This window comes from Dermacentor albipictus, chromosome 3 (assembly GCF_038994185.2).
Source record: "Dermacentor albipictus isolate Rhodes 1998 colony chromosome 3, USDA_Dalb.pri_finalv2, whole genome shotgun sequence".
Classification (NCBI taxonomy): domain Eukaryota; kingdom Metazoa; phylum Arthropoda; class Arachnida; order Ixodida; family Ixodidae; genus Dermacentor; species Dermacentor albipictus.
This window is the reverse complement of record NC_091823.1, coordinates 4,657,955-4,677,048: the sequence shown is the minus strand read 5'-3', so window position 1 is coordinate 4,677,048 and position 19,094 is coordinate 4,657,955. Positions and strand designations below refer to the sequence as shown.

The 19,094-nt window shown below is 44.2% G+C and overlaps 1 protein-coding gene and 1 long non-coding RNA gene across 2 annotated transcripts in view; one reads left to right on the top strand and one right to left on the bottom strand.

The window, feature by feature from the left end:
• Window positions 1–300: 300 nt before the first annotated feature.
• The window catches only part of LOC135901521 (F-box only protein 6-like), a 28,237-nt gene continuing 9,443 nt past the window's right edge, over window positions 301–19,094 (top strand). The window contains exons 1-4 of the mRNA XM_065431363.2: window positions 301–943; window positions 6,289–6,378; window positions 14,430–14,556; window positions 17,185–17,320. Of these exons, the coding sequence (XP_065287435.2) occupies window positions 601–943; window positions 6,289–6,378; window positions 14,430–14,556; window positions 17,185–17,320 (696 nt within the window). The 5' untranslated portion in view covers window positions 301–600. The remainder of the gene's footprint in view (window positions 944–6,288; window positions 6,379–14,429; window positions 14,557–17,184; window positions 17,321–19,094) is intronic.
• On the bottom strand, window positions 2,024–13,084 carry LOC139057189 (uncharacterized). Its single transcript, XR_011512618.1, has 3 exons — window positions 8,144–13,084; window positions 2,172–2,238; window positions 2,024–2,051 (listed from the first exon to the last, which is right to left on the bottom strand). It is a non-coding gene; the product is annotated as an uncharacterized lncRNA (long non-coding RNA).

Genomic DNA, 19,094 nt, shown 5'->3' with positions numbered 1-19,094 from the left:
CTGTACTGCCAGAGCTCACCGAGGCCAAAGCCGTACTGCCGCACCACCACTACTCCGGCTTTCCGTCAAGTAACACAGCCTACAACCATAGAGAAATGCTACAACCAACACACAAGCAACGCAAGCACGACGCACGCGCCATGGCCCTAGCGGGCCCAATTTTTCGGACGCAGAGGACGACATTTTGCAAAAACCGAAACTAACTTAGCTGTCCATCTTGTGTCATCATCATTACCACTCATAATCAATTGGCGTCATACATAACGTCATAGAGCCCGTAGGTGGCTTCTGTAGAGCACGTCACGTTGGTTGGTTCTTTATCATGTCTTTATTCTATGGCCACGCTCCCAGCTGGCGCTTAGCAGCTCCCGGCGTCTACGTTGATCCTGCTTCTTCTTTATTTTTTTGTCTATACCTCTATCTTTATGATTGCGGTTAAAATTAGTTGATATTAGTACACTCTAGTTAGTACGGTATCGGTGTGAGTTGAGCTTTCAGAGCATGACAAGTCGGTTCTTCACTGTGTGGTGACAACCTGCATAACACGAAACGTCACACAGAGGCCTGCCAACCACTGCGCATGTTTAATGTGACACAGACATGAAGCACATCAAGCGTTTCCTGTTTTCGGCGCCGAGTGCTGAAAGATCGATGGAACCCGTCGATCCTTTTCCTTTGATGAACCTTCCCGAGCCGTTAATCGAATACGTGCTGTCTTTCGTCAGTCACACGGATCTGCTGAAAAGTTGCCGCAGTACATGCAAGCCTTTCCGAGACATAATCGACTCCAACAGCTTCTGGAAGATCAAGTGCCTGCGGGACGGCAGGAGCATTCCCTCGTTCCACTTGGAGGAGCTTCCACCGCGTTACTACCAACGCATTTACATCGGGAACCCGTACGGCAGGAATTTGCTTCGGAACGGGCACGGAGATTCTCCCATAGGTGCGTAATTGTCATCGCGTAGGCGGATGCATTTTTTTTATTGCATATTTCACCGTAAAATTTCAGCTACTGTGCATTTCATTGGCACTGTCGAGTTTTTGAACTTCGAGAACTGTTCTGGGAAAACGTTAACGTGGTCCGTTAAGGCCTCTTTTAGTATTTTAGAAGGCAGCGCTGACGCTAGCGTTTATGTGCGGGTGATGGCATCGTGTGTCGGATCGCTCGAACACATGCGGATGAACAACTCGGCTAAAAGCAAGCATACGCGTTGATTGATAGTTAGCACTAGGGCAACCACCCGCCGACCACTGTCTTCCGTACGTAATCATCGATTTACTTTCGTTTTGCGCCTGACACGCTGGAGGGAAAAAAATTGTGTAAGGCAGAGGAGAAAAGGGTCAATTTTCACTTTTTTAATTTATTGCATAGTTTGTTTGTCACATCGACAGGAGCTTGACAGCTCTGAATTTGCACCAGACATTCGGCTACAACAGCGCAGTTTCCATGAGGAAGTGAGGAAACGTCGAAAAAATAATTTGCAAACCACAAATCGTGTCCAACTGCGCCCTGTTGGGAGGAGTAGGACAAATTAGACATGACCTTAAAAGCTTATATATGCGAGCAGACATTGAACACAGACAAGGACCTTTGTTTCCCCCTTGCTACGTGTGGCTCTGGCAGCTTTGACGCAGCTTTGATGTGATGTCTTTGCTGCAGGTATGTCAGGATGGACAGGAAAGAAGAATGTCTATGTTTCTCTTCTTCCTTTCATGACCTTCACAGCTATATCCATGACATCAGTGCTCTTAATTTTGCCTGTAAAAAAAAATATGGCTGATATATTTCTGCAAGTTCGTACAAACACAGTCATACAAAAAGTAATTTTTTTTTAATGAAGTGTCAAAGCCACGTTCAACCTAAGTGCAAACAATTCAGTTTGTTGCCTTAAAGGCATGGTGGAATGCTGGATCCATAAGGAAAATGCTCATCCACAACCACATACCACGAACTTTGCACCATACCATCATGATTGCAGTGGTTAAAATATGTACAGAGCTGCTTATCACACATGCATACCTTTCCATCATCGCATGTGTGAGCGAAGAACCTGCACAAGCAAGAGTGAGGAGCACAAGCTGTAGGGCATATCGACAGCAATCATTGCTCAATGACGCAAAAAACTTAATAAATCCATGTCCCGATGGTCCGAAGCAGAGTGATGACGTACTGCTTGTTGTTGCCTTGCCTTGTCAGATGTAAGTGGCGAAAAGGCTTTCATCATGTCAGGCAATGTGCTGCGAACAAAACAAAAAAAAAAGAACATAATTTAGGGAATTGGGGCGGATCGGAGATTGTTCGAAACGCGCGTTCAGCTTGTGTTCAGATTCGCCTTGTGTGATTGGCCTAGGCCGTGCCGAGTCATCAGCCAGGCTCAGTAGCTGATGATTCTGCAGTCTCTTGAAAAAGCATTAAGAAAGAACTGCTTTGAGCGACAAAGCAAACTGTATGACAAGGGTCACTTGCACCTGTTCGTAAACAAAAACTGATGGCGACTTCAAAGCAGTCAGTAGATTTGACTGCATACGAAGAAGGGTCATGCTTCTATATGGAAATCTTTGTAATTTGGAAATGCTGGTACATGAACAGATTTCCACCATTCACTTAGTGAATCGGTAGTGAAGCGTAATTGCAGTATGCTGTATTTGCCTCGTATTTGCCTAGTACTCGCGTACGGGGCAGAAACCTGTAGGCTTACGAAAAGGGTTCTACTTAAATTGAGAACGACGCAATGAGCTATGGAAAGAAGAATGATGGGTGTAATGTTAAGGGATAAGAAAAGAGCAGATTGGGTGAGGGAACAAAAGCGAGTTGATGACATCTTAGTTAAAATAAAAAAAAAGAAATGGGCATGGGCCGGACATGTAATGAGGAGGGAAGGTAACTGATGGTCAATAAGGGTTATGGACTGGATTCCAAAGAAAGGGAAGCATAGCAGGGGGCGGCAGAAAGTTGGGTGGGCAGAAGAGATTCAGAAATTTGCAGGGACAACATGGCCACAATTAGTACATGACCGGGGTAGTTGGAGAAGTATGAGAAAGGCCTTTGCCCTGCAGTGGGCGTAACCAGGCTGATGATGATGATGATAATGTATTTGCCATAAACTCGTGTCGTGATAGTATCACATTGAGAGGCACGAAATGGAATACATTTTTCTTTTGCATTTGAAGCAGATGCAGCAATTGTTACAGCAATTATGAGCGTGCTGATCAGTGTGAGCTGTGCCAAAACATGCACACTGCACTACAATGCACCCAAACTAAGTGCTAATGCTAGGGAAACATGTATTTAGCTGCTCAGTGTGCTATGCCCGAGGCATCCTAACATGAAACATAGAAAAATCAACGTGAAACGTCGGGTGTACTTTGATAAAGACACTGCCAGATCTGTTTGATGTACACTCACGAGCAAAAGTATATGGACGAAAGGATTGCCAAAGAAACTAGATTTTATTGTAATTAACATGCATAAATTGAAATCGACGAGCACACTAGAAAGTTCACAATGCCAAGTTTGGACTGCAGTCCTCAATTTTAAGTTGCATTCACAGGCAGAGGAAAAAACTGCTTTATTGCACTATCCCTGGTCCATATACTCTTGCTCATAGGTGTACCTGTAAGGAAAGTTGCAGTGAGACATCAGACTTAACTTTATCCACAGCCATCTTTTAATCTTCCTGCGGCCCCTCGAAAGTAAATTGCTGGCAGGCTCTGCGACTCAATGTCAAGGAGGGTTAACTCTCCAACTCAGTTTATTCTGATGTCAAGGAAACAGACCTATAACTAAGAGTGCTGCCCACCTCTTTTTGAGGACTTCTTGACCAAAGCTTATGGTGTAATGTTGATGAGTTTTTTTAGGTGTTGTGTGGCAGGGCATTCTCCTTTGCCCAAGAGAGACTCTGGTGAAGTCGGAAAAGATTGTGCTGTAAACTAATCTTTTGCAAGTGTAAAAGTATTGATGGTCGAATAGTATGGCTGTTAAAATTGACCACTGCTGCCAACTTTAAAAGAGCTAACCACCATTTCTCACACTTAGTGTGTGGAAGAAGACTTTTACCTTGAGAAAGGGGGAAAGGTTTAAGGGGTCTAACGTGTTACCCTGACACAGGTACTATGCACAAGACACAGTAGTGACTGGTTACTGATTAATCTTGACCGCCTAAGGTTCTTTAATAAGGCACTGAAAGCTTGGTACATGAATGTTTTTGCATTCTGTCTCTGTCAGAATGCTGACTGAGAATGGCATGTGCTCATGCTCAGCAGCAGATTGCCATAGCCGCCGTGGTGGTTTGGGAGTTGAAGAGGACTGCATCACTACAGTGTGTGCAGTTGTATAGTACAATCTGTGCACACTTGCTTCATAGTGTCTTTCCATGTGTGCAGTAGACTGTAAGTCTATCGTACGGTGCTATAGAGTAGCAGGCAGTGTGCCAACAGGGTTCATAACTTTAAGTGCCACCTTTGCAGCTGGAGCCTTTAGTCAAGCAAGCAGGTGCCTAAGAGTGCTCATTAGTTGTCTGAGCCCAACCTTCATGTCAGGTTGTGTAGCTGAAGTCTAGCTACTCTGCTGTTTGGGTTTGGCTTTAAGGCTGTTCATTTGCGGCAGTAAAGGTAGCTATGTATTTATATTCACCCTTTTACTGGCTACTTGATGCGGCGTGGCAAGAACCTGATGGTGTATACTTTCTTCTATCAGTTCGTATCACAGTGGCAGTGAGTGCTTATGTGCAGTTGTAGAGGTACTATATTCACAGAAGCACCTGGTCTGCGCTGGAACAGTTGTATGTGAATACTCACATGTTCTAAATATTCTATTAATCATAGTTGCTTTAAGGTTACGCCTTGCTAGTAAGACAAGTTAAACAATGCTAAAGTGCATTAAACGAAATGGATGTGCAAAATAGAACTTGTGTGTGTCCCCTCAATTTGTCCATGCTCACTATTGCCCATGAATTTTTTTTGTTTTAACTGTGAAATAAGTTTTCTGCGAACATTTGAAAAACGAACTTGCATTATTTAATTGCTCTTTCAAAGTAAATTTGTTGTGTATTCATCTAATTTTAGTGCTCCATTTACCACACATGCTCAATTGAACAAATTAATTCGATGTGATGGTCAGCTGATCTAACTGTACGAGTGGAGAGTCGGGCGCTCCCCCCCCCCCCCCCGGCCAGAAAAAAAAAAAGAAAACCATACTTGCTTCATGGCGCTGTTCATAATTGTATTGCTGTGATCTCCCGCTAGGTAGGTGTAGGTGGACACTTAACAACTCAGTAGCCAAGCCGACATCATAAAAAAATGTTCTACAGGTTTTTGGTGACACTTATTCCAACTGTTATCACGCTACTCTTGCAATATCATAATGTCTTTTTGTAACAAACAGCAAGTCCCGTTAAGATAGTCTTTCCTCCAAGGAAACACGGCCACACAAACCCTTAAAAATGCTTCCAACAACATTAATGGAGGAGGCAATGAGCTGTACGCAAGTTTTTGAGTGGATTTGGTTGTTCCAAGATAAGAAATGTGTGGTAAAGACAATTCTCATTTCAACTAACCTTCAGCTAGTTGTACCTTATGAGGTTGCCAGAAATGTTCATTAAAAAATCGAAAGTCATTGCCACACAACTGACAAAATTTCAGAAGCTGCTGGCATAAGTAGAAGATCTTGTTAGTGGATCTTAGATTTTGAGTGCGGAATCAGGCATGTAATGCATTGTCACAGTGTTTGTTCCCTGTCTGCTCACAGAGGACATAAAACAAAAAGCAAACTTGTTTGATGTTGTGCCAGGATTTGAAAAATCAATTGCAAATGACTCGAAAAAGATTGGCTGACATTTCCCACACATCCCTTTTATCGGACTGCACATCATGAGATTTATTTAATTTTTAAAAAAGAAAATTAGTAAGATAAGATTTCCCACTGTGCACAATGTGAAGACATGTTCCCTGGGACCACTCATCAGTAGGAAGCTCGAGAGGCTCCAAAGATGCTTCAAACTGTGGGAGAAAAGGCAGGACAAGAAGAGGTTGGACAAGTGCATTGACTCTATTGGTGAATATTTTGAAGAGATCCAAGTCCTTTTGGTCCCAAATGAAAACATAATCTTTTCCTTTCTTTGGAGACATTCCTAATTTTTTCTGGTCCCTCCTCGTATGCACTATTAGGAAAACACAAGCTAGAGCACCCGTAGGCTTGCTCAAATTTCAACATTTCTATTCATTCTATTCATCAGATGCTGCATTATTAGTGTTAGTCCTGACTGCCAGTCTTTCTTTCTTTTTTGTTAGGTGCATTTGCCTCGTGGCGTATAATAGAAAACGGTGGGGATGGATGGAAATATGAAGCAACACCAAAAGGCGCTGATCCCTTGCCTTTAGGTGAGCAAAACTTACTTCATTAACATTGTTTTGCATGTTGCTGGTGAGCTTTACACCGTACACTTTGCTCTATGTGCCCCTTTTAATGCGTCCACCTTCTTAGGGTACTTCTCATACTCTTCGGGGCTATGCATCTGTCTATCTATGTTTGTATGTTCTGCTTTCCCACCTACCTGGGTCACTGGGTAATCAGTGGTCGTATAGCTGCTGTGCTGAGGTAACAGGGTTCAAAACCAACCATTGGATCAACTTGGATCACTGAGTAGATGGCAATGTGTACACACCTGCTGCTCGTCAACGAACCTCTATCACATCGACATGGGTCACTGCAGACACGGGATTGGGTAAGTACCACTGTTCGAAGAAGTTCTTTGACGGCGATTTGGAGTACTGGGAATGTGCCTTTTGGTTTGTGCTGTTCTAAAGTTAACCTCTTTGATGCCAACTTGGGTCACTGAGCCAGTAGGTGTGTGCTACTCTTCAATGAACATTTTTGGTGCCAACTAGGATAACTAGGTATGTGCTACTGGAAATGTGCTGCTCTTCAATGACAAGAACGGTCCTTTATATTTCTCAGATGCCGATTGGAATTGAACCCAATTCACAGGGGTTCCTCAAGGACAGCTACCCTAAAGTAAAGTCCCGTCTGGGGACCCTTGAGGTTCCAACTAAATTTTAAAAAAATTAGCAGGCTGTTCCACAAATGCACTGGGCATGTGCTGGTTTTCAATTAATGCCTTTCTGGCCAACACTTTAGTGAGCTATGCCCTGGACGCACTGTGTGTGTTCCATTTTCCAATGAACCTCTCGCCAATTTGGGTCACTGAGTATGTGCCACTGAGTGTGCAGCGAGCGAGAGAACAATTCTCAGCGTTCGCAGACACTGGTGGGCCACGCATCTTGTCTCAGAGTCAACATGCAGACTTCTCGGCAGTGCTACTAGATGGCGCAGTGTGTCCAGAAAGAAGCGCGAGAGAGGAGCCCAGTTGCTGCATGACGCATTTCTTGGCATTCACACGCACTGACATGCCATGCATTTCCGAGACCACGCGTAAGCTTTGCAGTGGCAGTGCTAGATGGCACTGAGTGTTCTTAAGGATGTGCAATAGGGGTGTCCCACCGCAGTACATGCTTCATACATAACTCATTTCGACAGCGGCAATGCATGTTCGCTGTATTGGTTCAATTCCAGCACATTACCATTGACAGTCATTGTGAGATCGGTTCTGACGCAATTCTTAATGATTGGTCAATCCACGGTATCTTTATCAGCTGCTGAGTAACTGTATAACATGGCACTAGCAAAGGTGCTGTTGCTTTAGGATGCTGTGTAGGATAGGCTTTATTGCAGTTGTAAAACAGACCAGATCATTGATTTTGGGTTTTGGCATTTAAGGAGTGGACATATCGGATGAGAGGAAGGGATTTAAAACGTGATTTGCTGGAATAAAGGATTAGGCTAGAATACTGAAAACAGCTCACTGTGCATGTGTGGCTGTACAATGAATAAGCATGTCACCTCCTCGTGTGAATCTATTGCACAGAGTGAAGACATCGTTTTCTGAACACCAGGTCAAGATGTAGATCTGCTTTGTGTGCTTGATGTGGTCACGGACTAGTGCTAAGAGGTGCCCAGTGAGCAATTATTCATGGGCCTGGGTGTTTACAAAATGTGAAGTCATCTTTAAAGCTATCTGAGCCAATCTGAAGGCTACTATAATAGACTGGTAGAAATTAGTGATGATGCCAGCTACTGTGCACATACCTTTTGTGTTGACATAGAGTGTGTCTTCTCTGTTGGATGTGCTGGAAAGAACCGGCTCTTTACTGGTTTCAACTTTATGACTTGAAAAAGAGGCTATTGCCTTTCTTCAGAGTGTTACTACAGTAAAAGCTCGTTAATTCAAACCGCAAGGGGAAGCCGCTTCAGTTCGAATTAACGAAAGTTCGAACTAACGAAAGTGAAGGAGAGCAACAGTACACTGCGATTTGGAAGCAGTAGCGCATGTCAGAAATTTGGCGTGTCAGAAAGCGATGGCGTGTGCCGCGGGCACACGCCATCTTCAAGTCGAAGCTCTGGGTCCGACTGTGCCACACCACCGATGTCCACCGAAACGAACGTTAGCCAAGGCTTAACACTATCACAATGATTCGCGACGGCCGATACCTCCTAAGCTGAAAACAGAGGTGCACAACCGATGAAGACTGCCGAGACAAAGACGCTGAACATGTGAAGGTGGCGAAGGCCCTGATTCGTTGGTTCTTGATTGCAAGCGCAGCTGCGACGTACCTGATTCGCTGTGTTTTGGCGCTTGCCGTGCCATCTCCGCACAACATTAGCAGCTGTACAAGATTTGCAAAGCCTCCGAGATTTGCAACGGGAAAGAAGTCTTGGAGGTTACGTAGAACGGAGAGGCGGAAGCCGCCACTGCCTTCTGGCTGACCCCGCGTCGGTTAGATTTTATTCCGATTTTGCCTTCTCTCGCCGTTCTCTCCGTTTCGGAGGCAATACAGCCTTGTGTGTAGGCAGTAGGCGCTTTTCTCTGGCCGTGTGCCAGGTGAGCGTAGTTCGAATTATCCATGAGAGAACCTTCTCGCATTCGAATTAACGGACTTTTTTATACATAGACTTCTGTGGAGCTTGGCCGGACCAAATCGTACAGTTCGAATTATCCATAAATTCGAATTATTGAAGTTCGAATTAACGAGCTTTCACTGTATTAAAAAAATATATATATATATATATATTGCCAGTGTGCAGCTCCAATTGAAGCATGTGACTGCACTCCATCTGATAATTCAGCATGCTGTAAAATAAACATGTAAAATATGAGCTTGGCAGCATGACTTGAAAATACGGGAGGTGCGGTCACTCAAAGATAACAAAGGTTATTTTTCATAGTCTCCTTTTGTTGGCTTAGTAGCCTATCAGCATGCTCTGAAAATGATGTTCAAGATAATATGGTGAAAATGGTAGCTGCGACAAAATTCCTCAGTGTGGCTTGTAATGAGTGTCTGATGGCTGCAGTTTAGGGCCCTTATGTCGAAGTTATGCAAAAGCTTGATTTTTTTCAACTATTCAATTTTTTAAAGAATGCCTGCACCTTTCTAGCTTGTGGGGATGTGCAACTCTCATGCATCCCTTGATATGTTGTGTTCCCCGCATAGCTCCCGTCCTCTGTAATCTGGCTTCGTCGCGTGGCCTGGGGCCCACGGTGGTCGGTGTGGTTGAAGCGTAGTAGTACATGAGATGGCGCAAGTGTTGTGCTGCTAACGCCGCCTCACTGCGGGGTTACTTTGGCCTGTAAAAGAGAATGCTCTTCCTCTTTGGTTCGAGGTCGTCAAGCGGCGCGGAACCCACGCGTGCGTCGATCCATGATCTGTGAGACCGTCTCGTCAGGCCTCGTTTGAACGTGCCACCGTTCGCATGATTGTACGCGCGAACGACCAGGCGTTGGGATCCAGTATAGGGGCGAACACATTCGCTCGTTATCTGGTCGTGGTGAGTCAGACTTCCTATATTTGTCACGCGCCCATCGGCATGTTTTGGGGATAGCAACTTGGCTAGCAGACATTAATCTATGAAAGGTGCAATAAATGCCCTTGTGATTGTTTGCACTACTGTGGTGTCGTTCTTTTGTCCCAAGAGCACGGGTGGGAACCCCACTTCTGGCTGCCCAACGTGGACCTCTTGGGGCATCGGACGATAGTTTTAACAGTTTTGCTTCATTCGAGACGTTTGAACCGAAACGTAGGGCTAGCGTGGATCTTGAGCGCTAGCGTTGGCGGCATGCTTTCTTGAGTGAGGCGACAGTGGCTGTAGTGTGTTGAACTTTTCAACATGCTAAGCCTTTTCGCAAATTATTTTTTTTAATGACATTCGTCAGTACGAGAGCCATATGGTCTACATCCTGGGAGAGCGAGGCCTAGTGCCCGCGGAGCATTGGCAAGCCTTAAGCGAGTGAGTATGGAAGCCTCGTGGTTGGTCAGAATTTGTTATGTAAATAGCTTCTTCTATTTCATTGACTCTGATGAAGTCGCGGCCCTGGGAGCCGGGTGGCTGCGGGCCACGGGTGCTGCTACGGGCTGACTAGTATTGCGGCCTGGCACCGGGCGTCCCGACACCGTCTGGGACGGTGGGCGCCGTCAACTCGGATGCTGTGTGCACCGAGCGGGGTAGGACCACCTAACAAAGCTGATGTCTCCTCGCGGCTGCGTCTTTGTGCCCATTTTGGGTGTTGTTTTTTGGATGCCGGTTGCTGTCAGGGTAGCGACGGTTCAGGCCTTAGGCTTTATGAAGTTGCCTGTCGACCGTGGAAGGACACAACCTGGTGGACTGTGGTGTTGAGGTGTTGCACTTTGCTTCCCTCATTCTAGTGAGCCTCGCACGAATTGAGATTACTTGTTCGACTCAAGGAAGCAAGCTTCGTTCACGTGAACTTATCATCTGAGTAGCTGCCCAATCATTTGCTAGCCGAGTTGAACATCGTACCACATGGGCGATGCGCATGCAGAATTTCTCTTACTTGCACTACTTAAGTGTTTGTCGAGTGCGTTGAGTGTACGCAGCGTGAGTGGAGTCACCCCTCGTTTGCTGTTACCTGCACATCATCTGCGCTGCTGCCCTGGACTACGATCGAGCCAACGGGCAATGGTGATGCTGTGGCCAGTTCGGCGCAGCGACTTCGGCGGCTGCCTGTATCCAGCTTGCAACCCTCGGCGACGGAGAAAAGAGCCGGTGATCACCGACAGCTACCACGGCTCGCGCGTCGGCGCAAGCGACGCTTGCTCGTGTTGACTACTGCATCGCCGTTTTCGGAGTCCCAGCCTGGAATCGTGCCGTTGAGTCTGCAGAGCTGCTGCTGTGACCAGTGGACTAGCGGTGTACCCAAGGGCAATGTCGGCTCGCATGTTATGGACAGCGTGTGGACATTTCCTTGCCGCGGCCACTGTTGCATGTACTACCTTGCTCGCGAAGCACGCGTTGATGTTAGACCGTGTGACATGTGTCGCCGGCATGTGTAGTGATTTAAGGTTGGGGGATGTGGGTATGCGCGACTCTCATGCATCCCCTGATATGTTGTTTTCCCCGCATAGCTCTCTTCTGTAATCCGGCTTCGCCGTGTGGCCTGGGGCCCGCAGCGGTCGGTGTGGTTGAAGCGCAGTACGCGAGATGGCGCAAGTGTTGCACTGCTAACGCCGCCTCGCGGCGAGGTTACTTTGGCGCGTAAAGGAGAATGCTCTTCCTCTTTGGTTCGAGGTCGTCAAGCAGCACGGACGTTCCGCGCGTACGCCGATCCATGGTCTGCGAGACCGTCTCGTGAGGCCTCGTTCGAACACGCCACCGTTCACGTGACTGTACACGCGAACGACCAGGCGTTGGGATCCAGCATGGGGGTGAACATATTCGCTCACTATCCGGTCACGGTGAGTGGGACTTCCTATATTTGTCACGCGCCCATCGGCATGTTTTGGGGATAGCAACTCGGCTAGCAGACATTGATCTATGAAAGATGCAATAAATGCCCTTGTGATTGTTTGCACTACTGTGTTGTCATTCCTTTGTCCCAAGAGCATGGGTGAGAACCTCACAAGCTGTATAGCTAGATATGGATATTTCACCGTGATTTTATTTAGGTACATGCAAGTGTGAGAGCCCTTCACAGCATTTCTATAGAAAATGGCAATTGAAGGTTAACTTGTAATTTATCCCATTCATAAGCCACCGAAGAGATGACATTATTGCGTGGTGTCGCAGATTTTAATGTTTTTATGAATATTTTTCCTTTTACTATGGGAGATACTTAATGGAGGTTAAGCAATATGCATATTTTCAAATACTGTATTTACTCGTGTAAGGCCAGCAATCTTTATATGTTCTACAGTGTGCGGGCTTTACATGAGGCAGGATTATGGCTACTCGCTGAAGTGTCGAACTGCACTCAGACTGTTGTGCAGAAGGATGCGACCACTGGTGCAACCAACTATAAACTATTTTATTCAGTCATCCTCGTTTTTAGTGAGCTCACCTCATCAGCACTTTCATAAAGCTGGTCGTCCACTACGCCATTCATACCTGTCAGATTCCTGTCACCTCGAAACTCTTGAGGATGGTCATGAACAAAACTGCTGCAGAACATCCCCAAAAGTGTGATGCAGCTGGCTAAGCAGTCTGCTGTAGCACACACAATACTGTTTAAGTGCACTGGATCTATGCCGTGCAATCTGATGATGATGATAATGCCGTTGCAGCAGCAGGACAGAACAGTAACTAGTTGACCAGTACTGCAGTGTACTATAAGGGGGTAGTGTGCTCAGGGACGGTATGCACCATGCGTTGCCGTGAGGCCGGGAGTGTGGAAAGGTCTGGCACTTAGATGCCAGCCTATGTGACAGCAGCGCCGGTGTCGACATCCATCACATAGGGTTTCCCATCGCTCATTCCTGCTGTTGTCAGTTTTGCTGGTTGTGCGCTGCTAGCATGTGCATCCAACTTTGTGTTGGTGATTTTTTTTTTTGTAGTTTGTGTAGTTCAAACGATGCATTCGTTTAAAATAAAGGCTCTCTTTTTCCTGAGGTGTTCCAGTGTGAATTATACACAGCTGTTGTCACCACAATATAAAGATGTGAATGCAATATAAAGTATTCAATCACTTTTAATTATCCAGCTTTGAAGCAACTCATGTAAGTGAAATCTATAATTATGAATTATTCAATCAATCTCAAATAAGTTAACTAATTATTCAACTATTCAATGTGTAAATTAAGTAAGTAATTAATGAAAACTAAGTTTGCACTTGGTTTGCATTACTCATATTACCTTAATAATTGAGTAATTAGGTAAATAATCATTTTGCTATTATTACTTTTGCTGTCTCCAGTAGAGGGTTATTCCTGGGAATTTTAGAAGTTAAGTAGCCAGTCTCTTTACAGAATGTTCATATATTATTTGAGTGGTATCTGCATACAAAGGAGTAGGTTTTCATTCATAAATTTTTTCATTTGTGACACGTAATTGTAAAAATTGCATGTGCATTTCGACACTTGTACATCATTCGGCTACAGAAAATCAACAAGCAACAATTGTGACTTCTATGGCTAACTGTTATATAACACTGTATTTTATTTATGTAACGGGCTGGCAGGCTCTCCTTTTCAATATGTTTAGCCTTTCTTGGACCCCCTCACACAATACTCCACATTGAAGCATGTGAGGACCTTGAATAAAAAAATTAAGCTACAAACATCCACAAGTGCAACTGTCACAACGAGCTGTCATTGCAGAGTGTCAGGAAAAACACGACCGCTTCCATACAGCTCATGCTGAAGTGGTGCCACCTGGTAACGTCTACAAAAGGAGCATCAGCCACAGGCTCTCCCTGAACACACTAACCCCTTCTAGCACACTCTACTTGTACCATCTGGTAGTGGCTTGCAGAAATTAACCAGCATGTGATGCTTAACGAGACGTTTGTTGTCAGTTTTCTGCACTGCTGAGTTGAAATGTGGGCCTTATGCAAGTAAATATGCTGATCATCAATATGCAAGCCTTAGCCAGTCATTGCCACTATCTCCAGCATATCGTGAAGCTGCTTTTGGAACTTGAAGGTTGTGGCACAATCACCTTTTCTATATTACATTGTTTTCTGCCATACCAAGCCCACTCACCCCGTACAAGTTAAATATTTACGGTTTTGTGAGTGTAATACACCAATACAGTAGCCAATGGATGAAGTATGACTGGCTTATATCCTAATCACTTATAAGTTGTGCTCTGTGAATCTAGTCTGTACGAGGAGAAGTTCTGCTTGTTTGCATGACTAGTCTGCTGCAGGCCACTTTCATTGTGCAGAGTGCAAACACTGAACATGTAGATTGCATTATGCATTTTTCCATAGCATTGTGTGACAGCAGTAGAACCATGCTGCTTAGCAAGTTTCTTGACAAACTATTTTTTCTGCAATTTCTATATTTTTCACCATCACTTCTCTCTTGCCCCTTTTGCGCAGCATGTTTTAAGCAAATTGAAGGCATATTTTTTTTCCCAACAGATAAACAGGGGTGCTTTTCAACTTCTTATGGTGCATGCACGAAGCAGCAAGTCATCAGCCTTGCAAGCGAGGGTGTCCTTCCTGAAATAATGGACGACTTCAAGCCACACATTGAAGTATCAGAATGGTGTGTGACTGGCAACAAGCCATGTTATCCTTTTTCTAAGCACACCTGAAATGCAGTGCATCTGGGTGTAGTTATTAGCATTTACCCACTAACAACATCAGCTTATTGCTGTCATTTGAGCTTAGTGCTTACTGTGACAACTTCGTCACTTTTGCACTATGTGGACAGATCTTGATTTCGAAGCAGCTCTAAGCTTGTTTCTGCGAATGGATCTAATGAAACACAACACATGCAGTGTTTTCCTCTTGGACTGACTTGGACCTTAGTGATAAAATTCAGCCTTTGTGTGGCACACCGTGTGTGTCAGACCGATCACGCTCGTCCTTCTTTCATTGGATGCACAACACTACTAGGGATAAATGTGAAACTGTAGCCATTCAACCTCTGCAGAAATAATATATCTGCATCTTTCTACATTTTAGCATGGCTCACTTGAGAAAAAACACTGGGGCTTATTTTACTGTTTGTTGTTATTCAGCTGCATTGCATGTCAGCCACACCACATCTCTCAAGAACAGTCCGGGGATTTAAGTTTGAAGGTAATTAATTCTGTCACATAAATAGGTATCGACTCCTTTGAGTGCTCGTGTCACTAGTTGCAAGTAACACTTACCATGGGGGAATTTATTTTGCATATTTTAAATCACTTCCTTTATTTGTAAGTTACAACAACATAAATGAGAAGTCAGCTGAGCCTAATCATTGTTGTTACAGATTAGGCTGAAGGGACACTAATGGAAAAGTAAGTGGAGCTGTACTAGTACCACAAGAATGGCTATTGTGGTATTGTAGAAGCAAAGGAGGCTTGAAGGCAGCGAATGTGCGAAAATAAGACAGGTGGCAAAGCCACCTTTAAGTTCTCGTACCAGCTTGCAGTGACATCATGGATTTTGACACCTGCTCGAGCCTCGTTAATTTTTTAATAAATCAAGATGAACTGCATCAAATTGCAAAGCAACCAAAGGCTGAATTTGGCAAGTTTCGAGAACTTTTACTAAACCACAACAGCCCTGACAAAAAAAAATATATCTCTGAACCTATGACACTGCAGTGGCATACCGGCACTGGGGTATCGACCTGATTTTTTTTTTTCAATGGAAGTTTGCCATTTGGTTATCAACCCCTTTGTGGAATTAGCGAAAATAGTTTTAATAGAAAACTTTATAAATCTAAACAGATTTATTGTTTCTGCTTAATGTTAAAGGGCCCATCACCAGGTCTAGCCATTTTGAGCTGACAAGCGAAGAGCATACAATGCTTGATAACGATCGTGTCTGCAAAGTATTGCATCGCTACGCGCCGCAGAAAAATGTGAAATTTCAAACCAAATGCTGTTTTCTTCTCGCGGCTGCCACGCTTCAAGCAGGAGGATGGTGTACATATGCTAGCGCGGCTATGTACACTTGTTTGTGCTGTGATGCTGCTCGTGGTGACACATGACTTTGAGAATTATTCAAGGCAATATCTGTTATTTGTGTAATGTATTGCTTGAATAGACAAATTAAAGCTTAGAGAAATAATAAAATGCAAAAACCGAATGTCTGCGTGTTTTTGTTTTACTTCACACCGTAGCAAAAGACATATACTTCCATTTTCTCTGCTCGTATGCATGTCGTGTAGTCACCCACGCAGACACTGAAACTATGTCATTTTCTACCATGTTCCAGCCTGGGATCATGCTCTGTGATCCACTTGTGTCTGCCTTGGTATTCGTGTAGCACTGACTTATACCACTAGTCAGGTGTCCTCATGCACAGCACGCAAAATCATGCACTGCGCAAAACGAGACAATTGTACAGCTCGCGCGTGACGCTGTCATCGGAAGTGCGCCATGCCGAGAAAAAAGCGAGAAAAAAAAATGGAGGGGCCCATGACGTATGCATCATGTGATCCTCGAGGTACGGTATGGGAGAATGCAGGGAAGGAATTTCACTTGTGGAGGCTAGACGAAATCAGTGGAGAGAGTCTCTCGCTTGGCAGTGGAGCTCACCTCCGGAAATCATGGGTTTGTGGCACTGAAATATTTATATCTCAGCTATTAATGAGCCGATTTGAAAATTTCTTGCAGCAGAATGCTCCCTAAAGGACACGTAACAACTTTCAGCATATAACCGAAGTTTGCTGTGTGGCCTGGTAAGGGGCCCTTTAAAATTAGAAACCTGGAGGTTATGCATTGCCGAAGGGGCAGAGTTTAGATAAGTCCATGTACTGTCCATTCCAGGCACCGACCGAATAAAACTTTAAAAGCAAGACTTTTCGGCTTCCATACGGAAGCCTTGTACACAATGTGGCTTCCGTATGAACAAGGCTTCTGTATGGAATCCGAAATGTCTTGCTTTAAACATTTTATTTGGTCAGTATGTCTTTCTTTGTCATGTTTCATCCTGACCAGACAAGCTTCCGTTGAACTCTTCATTACACTGTTTATTCCAGTGCTGGATGAAGTGTTGTACTGGCAGCACACACTGGCACATGCTTTCTTGCACATTTACTATTAAAATCAGTGTTTCGACACATCATTCGTGAGTAATTAGATCTTGTGACAGCATGCATTTGGCAAACAATTTATTGTTAAATATCTGTTGTTTAACATGCCTAATTAACTTTTTGTTTTGCACTCTTTTTTAGGCATGCAGCTCGATTTGATTGTGGCTGTGAGTACAGGTTGACTGTCTCACTCCTCAATGAAAAAAGGAAAGTGCTGCACGAGTTCACTACTGGCCCTATTGTGACCGAACAGTGGCTTGGCCGTGAATGGAGTCAGGCAAGTGCTTGGCATTCAGAAATGTCTCGGGAACAGGAAAGCTTATGCGACAAAGAGGACCTCTTCTCGTGGGAAACAGCTTTCAATATACCATATATTGGGCTACAGTGTAACTTTACCACCACTTTAAGTTTATAGAACTCGTTCAGAACCTTTCATTGACTTTTTCAGTAATTACTTAGCAAGAGTGTCTGTCTGGCTTTCAACTAACACATCCATTGCCCCCATGTGCTGCTATGTATCCTCAGGCTCCAATATGTCAAGAGCAGAGGACACGGAAAAACCGAACCTGAACTTTTGGGGGCATACTTTACTCAAATGAAGACAAAGTTTGTTTCAGTTTACTATTTATCTTCTTAAATAATTATAAGTGAAATTGAGTGGCTGTCACCACTCTACTGTGTCTAAGTTACCTTTAAAGGGACCCTGAAACGATTTTGATGTATTTTGTATAGACATACTGGGTCATTACAGTAGGTCCTTCTGCTCATTAAGTAACACATTTAAGGCCTCCATGTGAAGCATGTTATTTATTATACTGTTTTAAAAATGTGCATCGCAACTGATCACAGCAATGCCGCACCCCTGAGTTTTCAGCTGCCCCATCCCAACTGCCGTGTTTCACTCAAGTGAGATCAGTTGGGCGAGGGATCCAATTGGCTACCTAGGTCGCATCATTGATAGCTTTTGATAATGAAACAACTGAAACTCCAAAGCACGCGTGGTGCAGAGTTGAGCGAAAATGAAACGTTTCGACCACCCATACTACTGAAGGGTAACATTAAAATGTTATTTTTTCTTGGAATTGAACAGACAAGTAGCATTTTCTTCCGTCTTACAATCTAACGAAATGATCTTTTTAATACGAGTAGTTGAGTACTAGTGACATAAATTATGATGAGGAGTGCCTTCGTCATCGGGCTTGTACCGGAATGTTGCCGGGGGGGTCTCAAATCGTGTCATGCATTTACCTTGATTTCTCGGTTACTAAAGCTCTGTTCGTGATTATATTGACGTCTTAGATGTTCTAGAGCATTGCTTTATCACTTTAACTTGACTTCATAGTAACCTTTAGTGTTCCTTTAAGTATTAAGGGGCGAATTTGTGCCCAGATCTAGAGATGATCACTCTGTTGCCTGCGCAGCGAAGGCAGACGAAAAACATCCTCTGCCACGAGCCACTGGCCTCTGCTCTTGATGAAACCACATGCGGTCGTTTCCCATCAGTGGGACAGCAGCTCGGTGGGAGCTCATGCACAAGCAAGCTTGCAGGCAGGCGCACTCCACATGTCGTGATGGACGCTGGTGGTGTTTCACTTTGTTGCAATGCTTTAAGTGTCCCAAGTGATCGGTGCGGTACTTGAATGCGAGCTACGTGGCAATATTGAAGAAGCAAGGAATGTGTCAGAAATGTTGTTTCGTGGACAGATTTAGCTTATGAAAGAGATTTATTTATTATTTATTTTACAATACTGCCGCTCTCAGCCGAGAGCCTAGCAGACGGGCATGAACACTTTCTTTTCCAGACATAAATACATTGCGAGTTACACAAAGAATGAAAAAGCAACAATATTCAACAAAATACAAAGGATAAGGCAGATAAGCTATACAACAGAACACTAAACAAAGCAGAACAAAAATGAACAACAACCGGGGCATATCATAGTCAAAGCAAAAAACGTGAAGTATTGGAAACAAAGAAGTGTATACATTTTTTTTCTAAGCACTGTTAGTTTAGCATAAAGAGAACAGGGAACAAACATGAGAAATCATTA